The sequence below is a fragment of the Belonocnema kinseyi genome, chromosome 7 (assembly GCF_010883055.1).
Source record: "Belonocnema kinseyi isolate 2016_QV_RU_SX_M_011 chromosome 7, B_treatae_v1, whole genome shotgun sequence".
NCBI classification, from domain to species: Eukaryota; Metazoa; Arthropoda; class Insecta; order Hymenoptera; family Cynipidae; genus Belonocnema; species Belonocnema kinseyi.
In genome coordinates, this window is record NC_046663.1 from 54217677 (window position 1) to 54237402 (window position 19726).

The 19726-nt window shown below is 27.9% G+C and overlaps 1 protein-coding gene across 1 annotated transcript in view; it reads right to left on the reverse strand.

Moving 5' to 3' along the window:
- Window positions 1-19726, reverse strand: part of LOC117177180 (PDF receptor) — a 130595-nt gene that overhangs the window by 47198 nt on the left and 63671 nt on the right. The window contains exons 2-3 of the mRNA XM_033367693.1: window positions 13379-13678; window positions 6827-6934 (exon numbers count right to left, since the gene is read on the reverse strand). Of these exons, the coding sequence (XP_033223584.1) occupies window positions 6827-6934; window positions 13379-13460 (190 nt within the window). The 5' untranslated portion in view covers window positions 13461-13678. The remainder of the gene's footprint in view (window positions 1-6826; window positions 6935-13378; window positions 13679-19726) is intronic.

Genomic DNA, 19726 nt, shown 5'->3' on the forward strand with positions numbered 1-19726 from the left:
GTAGAATCCGAATGGGCCATTTTCAACTCTCGGTGACAAGCCTGTGTTGAAAACGGATCCTAACCTCAAAATAGTGCCCTTAAGGATTCATTCATAGCGCAAAAATACTATACCGCGCCCAAAAAGAACCTACTCTTCAAAAATTTGGACCACTCTACTATTGGCTCGTTAAAGTATATGGTGTCATCGCCCATGGTTTGTTTTCAGTATTATTAATTTATTCGAAAATAGAAAACTACGAATAGAAATACAGAATATATTTTAAAGAAAATTCGCAATGATCTTGTCACCTTGAATTCAAAATAGTTTTCGTTGATAAATTGTTTAGCTTGCGACAGCTGCTTCATGTATAAACTTGAAACTTATATACAAGAGACGCACATGTTGCAGTTTCTTGATTTGCATAAAGTTCGAAAATTTAACGTAGATGTTTCTGGCCAACTGAAAATTCATAAAAATTAATCCTGACTAATTTATAAAAAAGCAAAGTCTGAATTATTTATTTAACAATAGTTATTTTAATTTTTTCAAATATTTTCACTAGAGACAAAAGTTGCGCTTCTAATTTAATACCGAGAAAATTAACATAGCTAAAAATTCTCTTAAAGATGCGGAAATAGTGTAATTTTTTATGAAAATCTGGGAACGATTAAGGGAAGTAAATTCTTTTAAGTAAAATTAATAGAAATGCCATATTGAATTTGATTTTAACAAAATGGATACATTTAAAAACCCAAAAGACCAGTTTTTTTAAGAACAGTCGCATTTTCAAACAGAAAATATTAAAATTTAGCTAAGAATAGTTTAATTTCCAAGCGAAAATAGTTCATTTGATTTAATTTCAGTTAATTTTAATAAATAGTTAATTTTTCAACTTATCAAGGATAAATCTTGAACCAAAAATAAAATAGTTGAATGTTTGGATAGAATAAAAACAATTTACCGAAAAAAAACATGTTTTGAACAAAGAAGTTTAATTTTTAACCAAAGAAGTAAGTCTTAAAAATATGAATTTTCAACAAAACACTTTAACTTTCAACCAAGTATTTGAATTTTGAAACAGAAAATATGAATTTTTAATCAAATAGTTCAAATTCTAACCAAAGAGATTGACTTTTCAAGAAGAAATTGATTGTACTGCCAGAAAACAAACTCTGAATAAAATACATCAAATTTCAACAAAATTCTTATATTTTTAAGACATAAAAAAGAATATGTAAGAATATACACAACAATTGAATGTTTAACCCGAGAATATGTTTTTTTTTTAAGTTAATTTTCCACTAAACACTCACATTTTTGCAAAATAGTTACATTTTTTAACAAATAGTTCAATTTCTCACAGAAAAAAGAGAATTTTTAACTCAAAATTAGTTTCCAATCAAATAGTTTAATTTTTTTAACCAAATTATTAATTTAAACAAATCAGTTGAATCCTCAACGAAATTAAATTATTTTACAACCAAGCAGTTGCAATTTTTGTCAAAATGAATGAACTTTCAGCTACGAAGAATAATTTTATACGAAAAAGATGAATTTTTAACAAAATACTTTAGTTTTCAACCTACTAATTTAATATCTTAATTAGGAAAGATAAATTTTAATAAATAAAATCAGTTTGTAACCAAATATATAATAGTTACATTTACAGTTTAAACAATTATTTGTAAGCATAAAAACGAATGTTTAGGCAAAGAATATAATTAGTAACTAAAATAATAATGCTTAAGCAAAGAAAATGTATCTTCGAACAAGAGAGTCGAAACTCTAACCAAGCAGTTGAATTTTCAATCAAGAAGGTTAATTTTGAAGATTGAAAAATAATTTTCTACCAAAAAAGACGAATCCTCAAGTAGAACAAATTGAATTTAGAATCAAGTAGTTTAAACTTGAACCAAAATGGATGAATTTTCAAGCAGGAAAAATCATTTTTAACGAAACTAGGAATAGTAACATTATTCATTAAAAAAGTTAGTTTTTAAAAAACAAAAGAACGAATTCCCAATAAACTAGTTTAATATTCAAGAGTATAGTTCAATTTCAGCCAAGAAGATTAATTTTGAACTGAAATGACGAATTAAAAAATAATAATATTAATTTTCGAAAAAATTGTGAAACGTTAGATCGAAAGATAATTTTTGAACCAAGAATATTAATTCTCAAAAAATAAAATAGTTAAATTTTTAACGAAACTTTTAACCGAATAGTTGCATTTTTAACAATGTAATTAAATTTTTAAACACATACTTTTTGGTAACATTGCTTTGTAAGTTAGTTTATTAACGGCCCCTGACGGAAAAGGGCTAGTTTTATTCCTTGAAGAATGCTTCACAACGTTGACTGCTTTTGATTAAAACTAAGGATATTTATGAAAAAATTCTTGATAAAAATGATTACTGTAGCATTCAAAACTTTAAAAAAAGTAAGTACCGCTGCGAAGAATGTCACTATAATTCATCAAGAAGGGTCAACTCATGTTCGTAAATAGATCAACCCACGCATCTCGAAGACGCGAACAATATTACATCAAATACAGTACTGTTCTATTTCCAATATCAACAAAATTCTTATACAAACAAGGTAAATAATTTTGTTGAAAATTTTAAAAACGATACTCGTAGGTTATAGTAGTTCATGAAAGGTTCTTAAATTATTAATACCATTTACAATCGATGTGTCTCGAAAACGCGAACCAATATGTCACATACATTACTGTTGTATTCTACACATTAAAAAATGTATCCCCATATCAATAACACAAACGATATATTTTTTTAATTTAGAAATCGGTATTTCTCGATCATAAGATGTCATGAAAGAAACGTCAATGGATCATTCTAAGTGTCTCGAAAACGCGAACAAACATTTTAGAGTACTGTATTATGCTTAACAGTTATATGAGATAAAGTTTTTCACATATAAACAGAATATAATTTTTTTTTAAACTTTTGTATATCGGTACTGATGGGAATAATGAGTTCAGCAATAAGATTATTAAGACATCTCGATGATGCAAACAAATACACTAGATATATTTTTGGTTTATTTTGAATATACAAAAAGGTTTTCTCAAAAAATAGAATTAACCAGTTTTTTGAAACTTTATAAATCGTTGCTCGTAGGTCATGGAACATTAAGCAATAAGTTGATCAATGCACCTCGAAGACGCGAACAAATACACTATATATAGTATTGTATTTTGAATATCAAGAAAGTTTTGCTTATATAAACTAGGAAAATTTTTTTATTTAAAATCTTTAGCCTAAAAAAAATACTTTTAAATTGCCGATATATCTCAAAATCCTATCAGACCTGGTTATCAATAGGATCTACAATTAGGCCAAATTTCATGATCATCGCTATTTTACTTTTCGAGATATGTTGAACATAAGAAAGTTACACACGGACATATTTTGAAAATTCATGTCAAATGTCATCCTTGAATTTTGAATCGTCAATCATCGGTGAAGCTCTGCATGCATTAAAAAAAAGGGGGAGTGGGAAGCGCAATTTGGGATTAAAAAGATATGTACATATGGGATTAAAAATAATTCCCTTTTTTTGGAAATGTATTTCTTACTGGGAAATTAATTACTACATTTTGCGGAAAAAGTTGTAGTTTTTAGTGAAAAATTGAACTATTACATTTTTCATCAAAAAATCTTTTTTTTTTCTTTACAAATATAACTACTTGGTTGAACATTGAACTATGTACTTTGTTAAAAATTCATTTTATGAGTTTAAAATTAAATTATTCCATATATTCTTTACGAAAGCAGCGAAGGTGAAAAAAGTTCAAAATTTAAATTATTCAAATTTAAATTCAGTTAACACATGGAAATTTTGGGACAATTAATTTGACTAATAGTTCCAAATATATTTATATACTTCCGTGATTTTCAGACCTCACTTGGTATGAGTTAAGAACGAAAGAATTGGCCAATCGACCCAGCTTTAAAAGATTAGAGTCGACTCGTTCAATAGAGCACAGAAATGTAATTGAATATTAAATGAGAATTATTAACTAAATTATTTAAGTTTGTGTAAAATATTAATTATTACGTAACCAGAGATGGTAAAATTATGGCTTCCTTAGTAACTGGATCCTTCCGCATATATGTCTCTTTTCCGTCTTCAAGATGAATTTAGTACCCAGAGATAGTAAGAAAATCTGTATTTCATTAATAATCTATATAATTATAATCTTTTATTATTGAATATTAAATATTAGAATGAAGACTTTTCGAAATGCTCGAAAAAATGCAAATTAGTGATTTTATTTTAAAAGTAAAGCTTCTATAAAAATAAAGTTTACACTCTTGCACATATTCCCTACTTTTTCCCCCTTTTTCCAAAAAATTCCTCTGTCTCAAGAAATTTTCCCTTTATTATTTGTTTTTCCAACATTTTTTTCTAAGAAAGGTCATTCTTTTAATTGAAAAGTTTACTGTTACATTTTTTATTTATATATCATCTCTTTTAGTTATAAATTCTACTATTTGGTTAAAGATATAATTATATTTTTGGTTGAATATTGATCTATTTTAGTTAAAAATTAAATTGAATTATTACATTTTTTCTTGCGAATGCATCTAGTTTGGTTAAAAATTCAACTAGTTAGTTGAAGGTTGAACTCCTTAGTTCAACATTGATTTTATTGGTTGAAAAGTAAACTATTTTGTTAAAATTTAAATCTTTTTAGTTGAAAGTAAAATTTTTTCACTAAAAATTGAACTACTTTATTCAACTTTATTCAATTCAACTTTATTCAATTATCGGCTGAAAATTGATCGTTCTAAGTTAAAAATCTAAATATTACATTTTTCATCAAAAATTCATATTTTTTTATTAAAAATATAACTTTTTGGTTGAAAATTTAACTGTGTACTTTGATTCTAATTCATTTTATAAGTTTAAAATTAAATTATTTTGTTCAAAATCATAGTTTTTTAATTTTTTAATTTAACTGAAATTTCTGGTGGAACAGTGATAGTTTTTAATTGAAAATTTTATGAGCACACTTTTTCAATAAGCATTAGATAATTTTTTTGTTAAAAATTTAACTATTTTTTCAGAAGTTGACCTGCTTTGCTACATATCAATCATATTGGTTATATTTTAAACTATTTTGTGGAAAATTTGTTTGTTTTTGTTTGAATATTAAAATTTTTAATTTTAATTTTAATATTCCATTTTTGGTTGAACATTGGTGAATTTTTTGAAAATTTAAGTATGTGCTTAAAAATGCATGTGATTTTGTATGTAAATTCATGTTCTTGGTAGAAAAACAATCTTCTACGTTGAAAATTAAGAAACTTGTTTGAAAGTTGAACTACTTTGCTAAAAATGTATTCGGTGGGCTTAGGATGGAACTAATTTGTTGATTTTTTTTAACTGAGCATTTAATTTTGTCATTTTTAGTTTAAAACGAATATTTTTTGGTTATTTTTTTTCAAAGACAAATAATTTTGGGATAAACTTTTGAATAATTAATTTTTTGTATTGAGAATTATTCTTTTTTTTTTTATTGAAAATTCAAGTAGGGTTGACAGCTGAAATTCTTTTTTCAAAATCAATTTTTTTTAGATTCGTAATTTTAGTTGAAAATTAATATATTTGGTATAATATGCGAGTGTTTTCGGTTCATGTTTAATATTTTTTTGAAGCATTCTTCTGTTTAGATGAAATTGACCTGTTAGGTCTAAAGTTAATTTTTGGTTGTTGAAAATTAACCTATTTGGTTGAATATCATCTATCTTTGTTGCAAATTTGCCTTTTCGGTTTTAAAGGTCAACTGGTATCTAAAGTCTTCGCCTTTTCAGCTTAAAAACTCAAACTATTTTCTTAAAATTTTTTTTAATGAAAATTAACAACTTAGTCAATAATGAAATATATATTGCGACTTGAAATATTAGGAATTTAGAGCCTTCCATATTGAATTTAATATTTCACATATATCATTATTTTATTTAAAAGAACTTATTCTCTTAGTATTTTCCTACTTTCAAATTAAAATTATTTCTTGAAAAAAAGATCCTACTCCATCTTCACTCCATTGGGAGTTTTCATTCCCAATGGAGTGAAGATGGAGTAGGATCTTTTCATCAAGAAATAATTTTAATTTAAAAATATTATTTTCCATCTAGTCTTATTAAGACGTTAAGCATTTTCGGTTATTGAAGATTCTTAATTTGATAGATATTGTGTAGATTTTCTGCCTTCATGGTTTAGAGGGTGTATCTACTGTCGGTAAGGTACAATCTCTGATGATATAGCAGATAAATTAAAAATTTTTTAATAATCTCCTATTTTCGTGAAAAATCACTATTTTCCCTCTTTTGAGAGCATGCTGGGCTGTTAAGTCTCTTAAAATATTATGCTTTGTTTTTTTATTTTATGCGTTTATCAAGTTAAATCTTAGACAAAAATGCTGGTTTGTAAGGCCGGGAGTGGGATATTTGTGAGAGGGGGTGTACGGGGGTATAAATTTTTCGATTAATCTAGAATTCCCGTATTGCTACTTAAACAACACGTTCGTTCTGCAACTCAGCTTTGACCCATGTCGCTGAGCAATATCTCTATCAATCACCCAGGTAAAAAGCTTTGAAAATTCTTCGTGTCTTATAGATCAAACAAAAATACGAAAACTTGATGATGTTTACATAATGAGAACCATACCCTTTACTCTAATTACAACTAGCAAGTAAAGCTCTCTACACGGGCCGATTAGTTTCCAAGGTTAAGTAGAAAAATTGGTTGTGCTTGTACACTTTGTATTATACTATATAAAAGAAAAACATGTATAATAGTTTTTGTATGAACTTACTAGTGAGATCGATTCCTTTTTCTAGAGGGCATCTCAATTTAGTTGAACTGCCAGCTTTTGTAGGAGGCCAGCAAAGAATGGAATCCCATACCCAATTACACCAGAGTTCTGCAAAATGAAAAAGAGAAATGTTTTCAAAGGAGAAAAAAAATATAAAGGCAACCACAAATCTGCATTTCCTGATAGAAAAATTGGAAAAATGATATGTATCTTATTGATCAAAGAAACTTTCTCACTTTATGGATAAAAGTCTAATGGGTATCACTCTCCAATTTTATATTCTGATATAAAAGTACAAAACATTCCAGAAGAAATTAAATTCAGAATTCTCATTTACACAAATTTACATTTACAATAGAGAATAAACGCAATTTTTTTCTCGTGCACTTTTTAAATTAAAATATAATAATAATAATACTAATATTAATAACAATTTTTTGCATTTTATATTATTTATTATCTAAAATAGTAGAAAAAAGTAAGCATACATAATATTTTTGTACAATGTATAGACAATTTAATCCGTTACATTTTCTATCAAAAATACTAATTTCCGACGAAAAACACTAACACAATCTAAAGTTCTTTGAAATTGTAAATTGTATTTGCCAAGGCAAATTATTTTTGCTTTAATTCAAAGTAAACAACCATACATATCTGATTATTTTTTATAACAATAGCAGTTTTAGACGGCAAACACCAACATAACATAAAATTGCTTAGGGTTGTAAATCTTTTTTTTGAAAAAGATGTTCTTTGTTAAAAAAACTGTTTCAAATAAAAAATATAAACATAATCTAAAATTGTGTTACTTGTAATCTTCTTTGTGATACAATGCTTTTTTTATTAAAAGTGCTTATTTCTGGTAAACTTTGAACTGAGTCACACTAATATAGCATAAAAAAAATTGTTATTTTCACCAGTGAAAAAGTGATATATAGTTTATATATAGTGGATAAAAGAATAATATTTTTCATTTATTTTATTAACTTTTCTATGTAAAAGCAATGAAAAATATCAGTGTTTTGTCCACTATATATAAATTATATATAACTTTTTCACCTGGGCTTGTTTAAAATAACCGATTTCCGGTGAAAAATGTTGTTATAATCTTAAATGGTACAAAAATGATAAATCTTGTTTGAAATCTGTATCGTTTTTTTTGGTGATAACCACTAGCATAACGTATAATAATTATCGGTTAATCTAGTGGATTTGACCGCCACAAAATATATTTAATCTTGTTTGAAATATAATTATTTTTCACTAAAAATACCGATTATCAGTGTAAAACGCCAACACAAGCTAAAAAATACCAATTATTTTTGCTTATAATTAAAAATTTTAATTTCCGACGAAAAACACGATTAAAATCCAATATTGTCAAAAGCTTTTTAATCTTGCTAAAATTATAATAATTTGTGTTTGAAAATACAAACATTTTCGATGTCGTCAACGTAACCTTAACTTGTTAAGAAAGTATGAATCTCTATTGAAATATAATATTCAAGAAAATTTTTAATTTCCGACAAAAAGCACTAATGCATAATCCGAAATTGTTCAGCATTGAAAATCTCATTATTTTCGACAAAAATCACTGTATTTGAATTCAATCATTTTGTTTTAAAAATACTATATTTCAGACGAAACACAATATATTGCAAATATTTTTCGAATGAAATGATTTTGATTTTAAAATACCAATTTTTGGTGTAAGAAACTACTACAATCTATAATTGTTAGGAATTATGAAAGTTTAGAATCTAATGATTTTTACTATTAAAAAGTCAACATTTTTTTTAATTTGCGAAAAATTGGATTAATTTTAAATTTGTTTGCAGATGCATTTTACAATTAAAAAAAAGTTTCTAAACCACTCAAAAACTTTTGAGATATCGAGGTGTCAAAAATTGTTACAACAAACATTAATCATTCCGGAATTGCGAAGGAAATATCCGGAGTATAAATATGCATTTTATTTTGGATTCCGGGTAGAAATATTGAAATAATTAATCGAGTAGATAACGAATGTTCAAGAAAAAAACTAAAAAGTATATAGGTTTAATTATTTTAAAGTTTATAAAAATCATGGAAGATTATCTTCAGATTTTCAATTAAATTTATAGAGGAAAACACATTTTTTTCTTATATACTCCTAAAAATTAAACAAGACATCTTTCAACCTCTTAAATTACTATTTAAATCTTCTGGCCTAAAACTTCTTATGTCCTTAAGAGCTATAAAAATGGGAAAGGCTGGTCCGTGAATTTGATTATATATTAAATTCTTGAAACTTTGTCTAATTCATTAAATAAAAATCCTATTTATTTACGAATACATATTTTGTGAATGAAATATTTAGTTTAATATTTCTTATAACAGTTTTTTAATGGTTTATATAGTAACCTGAATTTTCACCAAAACATCACAATAAGTTAAAAACTTTATTTTTTTAATGCATTAAAAAAAACTTATCAGATTAGCTACAGTTTTTTAAATTAAATGTTTACAGAAAAAATCCTTCTTTCATATATACGCTTAAAATTTTAAAAAAATCTGTAGCCTCCGAATATTATTGACAAAAGTTTTTGAGCTAAAATTTCCTAGTTTATAAAAATCTATAAAAATTGAGAAGAATTCATTATTAATATGATCAAATATTTAATTTTTATTAATTTAAGTAGAGTTTATAGAAAAAAATATTTTTTATAGATAAGCCGTTACAAGTTTATCAGCATTTTTAAAATTGAAATTTGTATATGGTTAAAGGAAAATAAAATAATGTTGTATGAATCGATTAATATCCTGAGATTGCGTAAAGTTGAAATAAATCCAAAGAATTATTAATTATAGAATGTTGGAACATCATAAATTTTACTTTTTTGAATTTATATGATATGCCCAAGTTTTACAAATTATATTGTTGTTAAGTTTGAGCTTATGAGGAACCTTAGCAATTAAAATAATCAGCCTTGCGCTATTCTTATTAATGAAAGCTCTTATATTTTCTGAGCATACGCATTTTATATTTTCAAGTAGAAAAAGTTTTCAAATAACAAAAAAACTGGGATAATTATTTATAGAGCTACTGAAATTTATGTGGAAAATTTTAATTTCTCAGACTCAACATAAGAATTGATCAAAATTTATCAATATAAATCAGCTTGAAATATTATTTAGATTATGACAAAAGTTTGATATAAAAAATATCGAATTTTCTTATAGAAGCTTCACCATATATGATATATTTCTGCACAGAACAGAAATATAGAGGAGAGTACCCAAATATGAGATACCAACTCTGTTTGGCGTGATTGTCGGAATTATATGTACTGAATTTAAAAGTAATATACGTCATTTTAAAGAAAATTTAGTTTGTCATAAGAAGCTCAAATAAAAAATTGTATTAAAAAATTTGTTTATGCTGAAAATACAATAAATGTAAAAAAGTGCTTTTTCCAAACTCGTCAAACTATTATCATAATATGAGATACTCCAGGAAATAGCTAATAAATGGCAAAATAAAGTATTATTTTTAATGAAAAATTTCATTCTATGTTTCTGAAGTATAAATTTACTTCTATTTGAATATATTTAGTTTTTTCAGTAGTCACAAACACTTTTGAAACCAATTTCCTCCGCGCAGCTACAGTGTTATAAAAACCACAGGTATCTCATATTATGAGGTTTCCTTCCACGAACTCGACCACCATCGGTTTCACAGAAAGTTCGCCTATAATCTTTAGAAGCTAAATAAAAAATGGACTGTACCACGAAATTACTCTTTCTTCATGGGCTACAAGTTAGTGATAGAACCAACAGAGTGGGTCTCTTAGTTTAGCTGATACGCCGCTTTATCATATTACGAGAATATCTCATATTCGAGTGCTCTCCTCTAAGATTAAATATTTTGTAATTGCTAGAATGTTGAATTTAGTATTCCTTTTAGAAAATTAGGTATAGATTATCCAGTCACTTGAATTTTCAAGAAGCTAAGTCTGATAAATATTAAAATATTCCAAAATCTTTTTATGTTTAAAGTTTGAGAGAAATTACTTTTCTTATTTTCAGATGTTCCTATTCAATATGTAGCGAATAAAGTATTTTTTGTGAGATCTGCTAAAATATTTAATTTTTAACAATTAAGCTATTAACTGAAATATATAGTCGAATTAAGGCCACATCCCGCTTAAGGTTACTTTAAAACTGCCCACCCTTTTCAGCTCTCATTAGCCCCAACAATCACCCTACGTGTAAAATTCTCCTTTGTAGCTCTCCTAATCACCAAAAATCGCCGCTTAGTGTCAAATTGTTTTTTCCAACTCCATTTTCCAGCTCTGTTCAGGTTAAAAAATAAATCCTAAGATTCAAATCCCCCTGTTCAGCACTCCCAACCCCAAAAATGACCCCTGAGAGTAAAGTAATATTCAGCTTTCAGCATTTACAAAAATCAATCTAAATTCTAACATCCCCTTTTCTAGCTTTCGCCAGTCTCAAAAGTCACACCTAATCGTGAAACTTTCTTTCTCAGACAGCCCCCCCCCCCCAACTATGAAAATCACTCCAAAGTACAAAATCCTCTTTTCCAGCTCTCCCAAGATCAAAAAAGCACCTCTTAGTCTAAAATTCTCTTTTCCAGTTCTCCCTAGTCCCATAAATTATCCCTTAATATAACATTCCCTTGGCCAGCTCTCATGAGCCTTCAAAAATCACTCCTAATTGTAAAACCCCCTTTTTTAGCTTTCTTCAGATCCAAAAACTCATCTCTAAGTGTAAAATCGCCTTTTAAAGCTCTCTAATCCCGAAATATAAGCCCCTGTGTTAAAAATCTCCTTACTTAGTGCCTACAGCTACAAAAATCATCCCTACGTGGAAAATTCCCTTTCTCAGCACTCTCCAGCCCCAAAAGTAACTCATAAGTGTAAACTCACCTTGCCCAGCTTTCCTTAGCCTTAGAAATCACCTTGAATTGTAAAATCGCCCGGTCCAGCTTTCCTAGCTCAAAAATAATCTCTATTCAACTTTTTACAATTTAGAAAATAACCGCTAAGTATAAAAAAAATCCTTGTCCAGCACTACTAAGCCCCAAAAATTACTCCTGAGTATAAAAACCTCATTTTAAGCCCACGCCAGCCCCAAAAACCACCCCTAAGTGTTTTATCCTCTAATTCAGCTCCCCTCTTCCCAAAAAATTACCCCTAAGTCTAAAATATCTTTGTTCAGCTCCTATTTGCCCAAAAAATACCCCTAAGTGGAACTGCCCATTTTTCAGCTATCACCAGGTCCAAAAAATAATCTCTAAGTGTAAAATACCTTTTTTCAGCTCTTTCTAAGGCCGAAAAATCACCCCTAAGTATTAAATCTCCTTCCTAAGCTAACCCCAACCCCAAAAGTAAACCGTGAGTGTAAAATCTCCTTGTCCAGTTCTCCGTAGTCCTAGAAATTATCCCGAAGTGTCAAATCCCTCTGCCCAGCTTTTCCATTTCAAAAATAATCTCTATACCACTCTTTGCAATTTCAAGAATAACCCCAAAGCAAGAAGTATCCTTGTCCAGCACTCCCGAATCAAAACAATGACTCCTAAGTTTTTGAAACCTTTTTTTCAGCCCCCGCCAGACCCAAGAATCACCCCGAAAGGTAAGATCCTCTTGTTCAGCTCATTTCTGATCAACAACTCACCCATAAGTGAAACCCCTGCTTTTTCAGCTTTCATCAGGACCAAAAAATCAGCTCTAAGTGTAAAATACCTTTTTTCAGCTCTTTCTAAGGCCGAAAAAGCACTCCTCAGTTAAAAAGCCCCCTGCGCAGCTTTCCCAATCCCCAAATAATCTCTATCCAACGCTTTGCAACCTCGAAAATAACCCCTTCGTAAGAAATATCCTTGTCTAGCACTCCGGAGCTCAAAAAATGACTCTAAACTATGAAAACCTTCTTTTCAGCCCTCGCCAACCATAAAAATCACCCCTATGTGTAAAATCCTTTTATTCAGCCAGATTTTGACCAAAAACTCACCTCTAAGTGAAACCCCTCGTTTCCCAGCGTGCCGTCCCCTAAAAATTTGCAACCGTCATGACCTTTTTAGCCTCTGATGTAAATACGGCAAAGGGGAAATAGGATATTTGCGTAGAGTATGGAAATTTGACTTTCTTATTGTATAGGGAATATGCTATTTTTTAATTATTGCAGTTGGAAGTTTTTATTACCTTTTATTACAATTTTTGAATTTTAAAGTGCTGCTCGCGTTTGTTCTTTTAATCAATACTATTGAATATATTATTTAGATACCCTTGCATTTTTCATAAACCTAAAGTTTGTAGACTTTTTATTTTAATAAGAATAAAATGGAAAAGATCCCTTTCATCCAATCATGAACGCGCGTTTCCCGACAATAATCGTTTCGAGAGAGCTTGGAGATATTAATTCAAAACGGCACTATGCGCTCTTCAATAATGAGATAGATAAATATTGATGCTTAATCATTCGTTTTATTTCATTGCAGATGATTATAATGACATTTTAAATTAGTTATTTAATTTAAGTGATGATTCTTACCTCCTTCAGGCAGTAGGAAAGTTTCCTGCTGCTCTTCGCAATACTTTTGAGTGACATTTCGATTTGAATTTAAAAATTGCATTTTACAATTCAATTAGTAACATATCTGATTTTCCGCACCCTTTATATCAGTCTTTTATGTCCTTTAATTTGTCTAAAACCTTTTCCTCGTTTCCGGTTCCATTCTTCGGATGTCCATCGTACTCCTTCAGACGTGAAGACAATCATCCCTTTTTAGGAAACTTTAGATCTTTCAAGAAGAAAGTTTCGAGGTTCTCTCGTACTATCTAAAAATAAAATCTACAAAAGTTGGATGCATTATTATACATTATACAGAAACAAATTTTGTTTTAAGAAAAAGGGTCTAATTTTGAGCCAAAAATAGGCTTAATTTAAGATGTAACAAAATTAGAACGATTTCCTGATTTTGTAATTATACATTTAAAGTTATTATCCCAAAATATTGTAATTTATTTTATTCAATTATGTTTATTAATCAATCTTCACAAAAAATTGTTTTCGAACAAAATAGTCAAATTTCCAAATAAAGAGAAGAAAATACCAATTTTCAAAACGTAAAGATTTTTCAGTCGAGAAAGAAAAAAGTTACACAACTTGTGAAACTTTCAACTCAAACGACGAATTTTCTGTAAAATAGTTCAATTTTTAACCGAAAATAGGATTTTTGTATCAAAAAGGTATGTTTAACCAAACAATTGCATTTTCTATCAATAAAAAGAGAAAAATTGAAAGCAAGATTAGTTTTCTACCAAAAAAGACGGATTTTCAACTAAAAATGTAAAAGCTACATTATAGAAACAAAAAAAATTAATTTACAACAAAATATTTTATATTTAAACCAGAGATGAACCTTTAACAACATTTTTTTTAACTGAGCAGTTAAACTTCCAAACTAAGTGATACATTTTCAACTAAAATGATCAATCTTCAACTGAAAATTAAATTAACTATTTCTTTTTTATCAGAAATTTGTTGTTTTTTATTTCTAAAGATTGCGAGTAACCTTGAGTTTTCCATATTTAAAATTTTTTTAAATATATTTTTTTCAAATTTGAACTTTATTTTGCTAAGCGTAATTTAATGTTTGCTATTTAGGCACTCGCAATTAGGTAATTTAACAATTAACTTCAAAAACTTGAAAATTTATTAGAAATAATTGATTTTTCATTCTCCTCAGAGAAGGTATCAGATTTTTGTAAAATTTCACCCCCCCCCCAGTTTTTGTCAAATTTCCACGTTTTGAGATGCCCTGAATTCGAAGAACAGGTTTTTACGAATGTCTTTCTGTATGTCTGTATGTATGTCCGTCTCTTTCCACAATAACTTTTGAAAAAATTATTCCATTAGATTGGCCTTTGGTATACTCTTTTATTATCCTAGACTAAAGGTCAAGTTTATTAGTCAGACATTTTGGATAGAAATTCAAAAAGTGGGCACACTTTGAATATTTTCGAGACCAATTTTTGTCAAAATTCAAAAATTCTCTGTACGGTTATTCATAGTATTAAAAAAGACGAACAATTCATTCTTATACCTCTTTTCATAAACCAAAAATTACCAGTTTTAGCATTTACAGAATTCCAATATCACACAAAAATGAACATTTTATTCCAGATAACGCACGGCATGAAAAAAAGTCAAGAGAAGAAAAATGTTGCTTTTTGAATACACTACAAGATTATCATAAAAACTTTTTGAATTTTCTCGAAAAATCCAAAATCCAAATTTTGACAGCATACAAAAAAAATGAAAAATCCAAATATTACATTTTTCGGCCACACTATGCAAAATACGGTAAAAGATGAAAAAACAAAAATTATTGATCTGAAAAAGATCTACAAATTTATTATCAATCACTTTTTGATAGGATGCATAGTTTTGGCTTTAACTATAAAAAACATCATTAACTGTAAAAAATATATGTTTTGAGACCCCTTGAAAACGAATAGCAAAATTTACGTGTATGTCCAGCTATATGTATGGCTGTCTATCTTTGAGCACGATCATTTTTGAAAAAATTAATCTATTAGATTGGCCTTTGGTTCATTTTTTTACTTTCCTAAAATAAAGGTAAAGTTCGTTAGCCTGCCATTTTGGATAAAAATTCAAAAAGTAAGCGCATTTTGAATATTTTTGAGACCACTTTTTTTAAGATTAAAAAAACCAGAGTTATAATATTTACAAAATTCCAAAAACACACTAAAATTAACCTTTTAAGCCATATAATGGACGATATGAAAAAAGTTTGATTTTTAAATGCCCTAAAAGATTATCATGAAAATAACATTGGAAATGTGAAAATTCAATTGATGGAAAAACGACAAAACTTGCAATAAAATGTTTAATAACAAAATTTTTTTTTAAGAAAGCGCATTTTTTTAAACGGAGCAATGAAACTACGTCGGTTTTAATACAAATGCATGTGATGAATCATTATAATATACATGTATGGGAATGATATAAAATTTCAGTGATAAACTCAAGTGCGAAGCTAGAGACATTTGAAATTCGAAGTATCAATCTCTTGAAAGCAAGCAGTACCTATAAATTCTTTATAGTGCGAATGATTCTGAACAATATTTTTCTGGAATGCAGCAAGGTGTCCAAAATGAGAAAGAGAAATGCTGGAAAAGAGAAAAAAGAACAACACAAAGCAAAACACAAATCTGCGTTTTTCTTTGACAAATTGGCAAAGGGTCAAAAATAAAATTTTAATCAATTTAAAAATAAAAATATTGAAAATATGCAGTATTTACATCTTTTTTGTTTTACGAATGACAAATTTTTATTTGTGATAATAAAAGTAACGAATTTTTTATCTGCTTTAGGAAAAAAGTTGCTTCTACATTTCAAACACTGCATTTATTTTTATGAAATGTTTTGAAAGGAATATTCTTTACAAGACGAAGCCTCCTCTATAAAACTATATTTCATATTCCACAGTAAATCTTTGATGTGAAATTTATTGCATGTCATTTTTAACAATCCACATTTTCACTGTTCGTTGATTTGTTTTCCTTTCTCAAAAATGCTGCGATTCAAAACTGCGCTATAAAGAAAGGAAATTAGTGATCTCAATATATAATGATAGAGATATAATACTATAATTCAAGAATAAAGAATGAGAATGATGTCGACTTAAAAATTTTAAATTATTTTTATATTTAGCACCTGGAATAACCATTAAATAAAAAAAAGATTTAACAAATTACTTAAAAATGCGATTGACAGTAAAAAATTATGTACAAAAAGAAAATAATGAATCAGTAGATAACCTAATACAAAGATAATGTATGTATAAGCAGTTATATAATTTATATTATCAGGAAAATATAAAAAATAAAAGTTTAAAATACGAAAAATAAAATTATATATTTTCATTCTTCCCACAATAAGAAAGAACAGAGAAATTGGGGCAAGAGTTTGATAGTTTTTTTTGGCGTGAACTTCAAAATATAGTTTTCTAAGTGTACATCGTTATTATTCTTCAATAGAATATGATAATTACTTCCTTCTTTATTCATGTTTCCATTATTAAATTAATGTATCTCTATGTTTATATTAAGATTACCAATCTCCTTTCGCTAAATTATTTTGTACTACTTACCGCTTTTCTTAGATCGGTTTTTTATTCATTTTGAATTTTGTTTTGTTCTTTTTACTGGAATTGTTATATTCTGCAGATATTTTTATTAGCGTGCAAATGAAACTTAGACGTTTCGTCTTTAAAAGTTAGTAGGTTTCTGGGTAGTGTAGATTTTAAACTTGACCTATTTCATTTGAATACACCCAAAGTACCTGCTTTCATTGAACACGTGCACCTTTCTGTCTCTACCATTTTGATGCTTTTAACAATATTTTATATCGAACACCGCTTTTGTCACATTTGGCTAACCTCATCTTGAATTTTCATACCATGAATCAATAGATAACTGCAATGTATCTGAACCAGAAACAGGTCAAAAATTACATTTTTTCCAGTTGACTTTTAAGCACTTATAAAAATAATTATTTAATACTAATTGATTTAATATATAAATTTTAAAAGTATTTAACAAACTTCAAGGTAAGATGTATAATTTATATTATTGTAGAAGTGATTTTGGACTTTCTAGCCTCCCAAAACAGGGGTATATGGTAATTTGACAGGGGATATAGTGGTCTTTTAATAAAATAAAGGAATAATAAGGGGATGCATTATTATAATTAACATTAATGCAGTTATCATATTACTAAGATTTCGAGGCAAAATATATTGTATTTTCAATGAAGTAGTAGAATTTTCAACGAAAAAAAAACGAATTTTCTACAGAAGAGTTAAGTTGTTCAGCTAAAATGTAGAATATTTTAGAAAGAATTTGAATCTTTAGCCAAAAAAAACAAACGGAATTTTTAATGAAAATGTTTATTTTCAACCGAAAAAAACTGATTTCCAACAAAAAAGTTGAATTTTCAAAACAAAAAATTATATATTTGTAACTGATAGTGGCATTTACAACCAATTCGTTGAACTGTAAAGCAAAAGAGACAAATTTTTGTTAAGATAGTTAAACTATTAAACAAATAGTTGAATTTTGAACCAAATGATCCAATTTTTATTAAAACCAGATTAACCTTCAAACAACAGAAGTTGCATTTTTAACCCGAAAATTTGAATTTAAAAAGAAAGTTGGATTTTCAACCAAAAGGTAATAATCCACAAAAGAATTAAATTTTTAACCAAACAGTTTAATTCGTGATTAAATATTTGAATTTTGAATCTATAAAGAAGAATCCAGAGAAAAAAATATATTAGTTGCAATTTCCATAAAAAACTATAAAATTTATACCCAAAGAGATAATTTTGAAACCAACAAGACATATTTTCTATACCCAAGAAGATTAATTCTCAAGCAAGAAAAACGAAATTTCATTTTTTTTAACGCAATAATAACATTAAAATCCTTAACATAAAATGATCTTCTATATTTTAACAGAGATAATTGGTAACATTCTAAACAATTCAAACCACATTTTGTTTAAGAGCGAGAAGATATTCATATTGCAAAAGTAAAAACAGAGCTCAGAATTTCTGACAATAATTCCCGGTTTTCTCAGTCAGTGGCCACCACATATAGTTTTTAATAATAAATAAGTATATGGAATTTGATCAATTAAACATTGCTGATGCAAATGTTTTGTGTTTGTAAGGATAAATTTATTGAAATGCAAAGGAAGTATCTCCTAAAATTACAGTGTAAAAGTTAGCTCGTTTCTTTGATAATTTTATAAACAAGTAAAGGCTTGTCAAAGTTTTCCTTGTTATTTACTCTAACCACCGTGATCTTAAACAACTTCGGTTAACGCTCGAATTACTAACGAGAAAAGTTTGTTAAGGTTTCCCATAGAAATTCAAAGACCTTTTTTAGGGCCTAAAATAAAAGAACCTTGATTATAATAATTATCAGTGTTTTGGATCTCATTTCACATATCAATTTAATAAATTAATATCCTTCTTATATCGAAATTTGATTCTTAAAGAGTAAGGGTGCAGATAAATATGACATTTATGGGAAGTAGAAAATTGAGAAAAACTCAAATTGTACAATTTCAAATGGAACTCAATGTAATCAGACTATTCAGCAGCCTTTAAAAAAATAAGTAAAAATTGGGTTTTCAAAATGACTGAAGTTCTTCCAAAGTGTTAATGAAATCACATGTTTTCATTTTTAAATTAAAACTTACCGGATAAGATTAAGTTATATTAAGTTATATCTAGTTTTCTAAAGGTGAAGTTTGAATACTGCGGCTGATCCTAAAACAGCCGCACGGCCGGATTCCTGCAAACCTAGCTGTGCGACCAAAACCGCATGTTTGATTTCTTGTGCGACGACTACGCCGATTATAATCAGTGCAGTTTCCTCGTCTGCTACTGCAGGTTATTGCAAGACATGGTAGAAAGACTAAAATTATTATTCAATTTACTTGAAGAGAAAGAAGATCTTTTATTAATTTTCTTAAAAGATGCAGTTCAGAATAAATCTCAGGCCTTGTATTTGACCAGAGATATTGAGGGTTTCCGAAGGATGTTCATGAAGAGACATCTTTTAAATGATGACGCAGTCTTTCAAAACTTTTTAGGTTGATTATTTAACAACTTAATTTTGAGCTGTCGATAATTGAAGATGAACTAAAGGGAAATTCATGTTAAAATCAAATATGCGTCTAGAATGATACTACAAGCAGTCGCGTCGCACAGTGGGGTGAAATCGGAAAACGAGGTTCAAAATGACATTTAGAACGCAATTATGCACCGATTTTAGAATTTTTTTTTTGAAAAATTCAGAA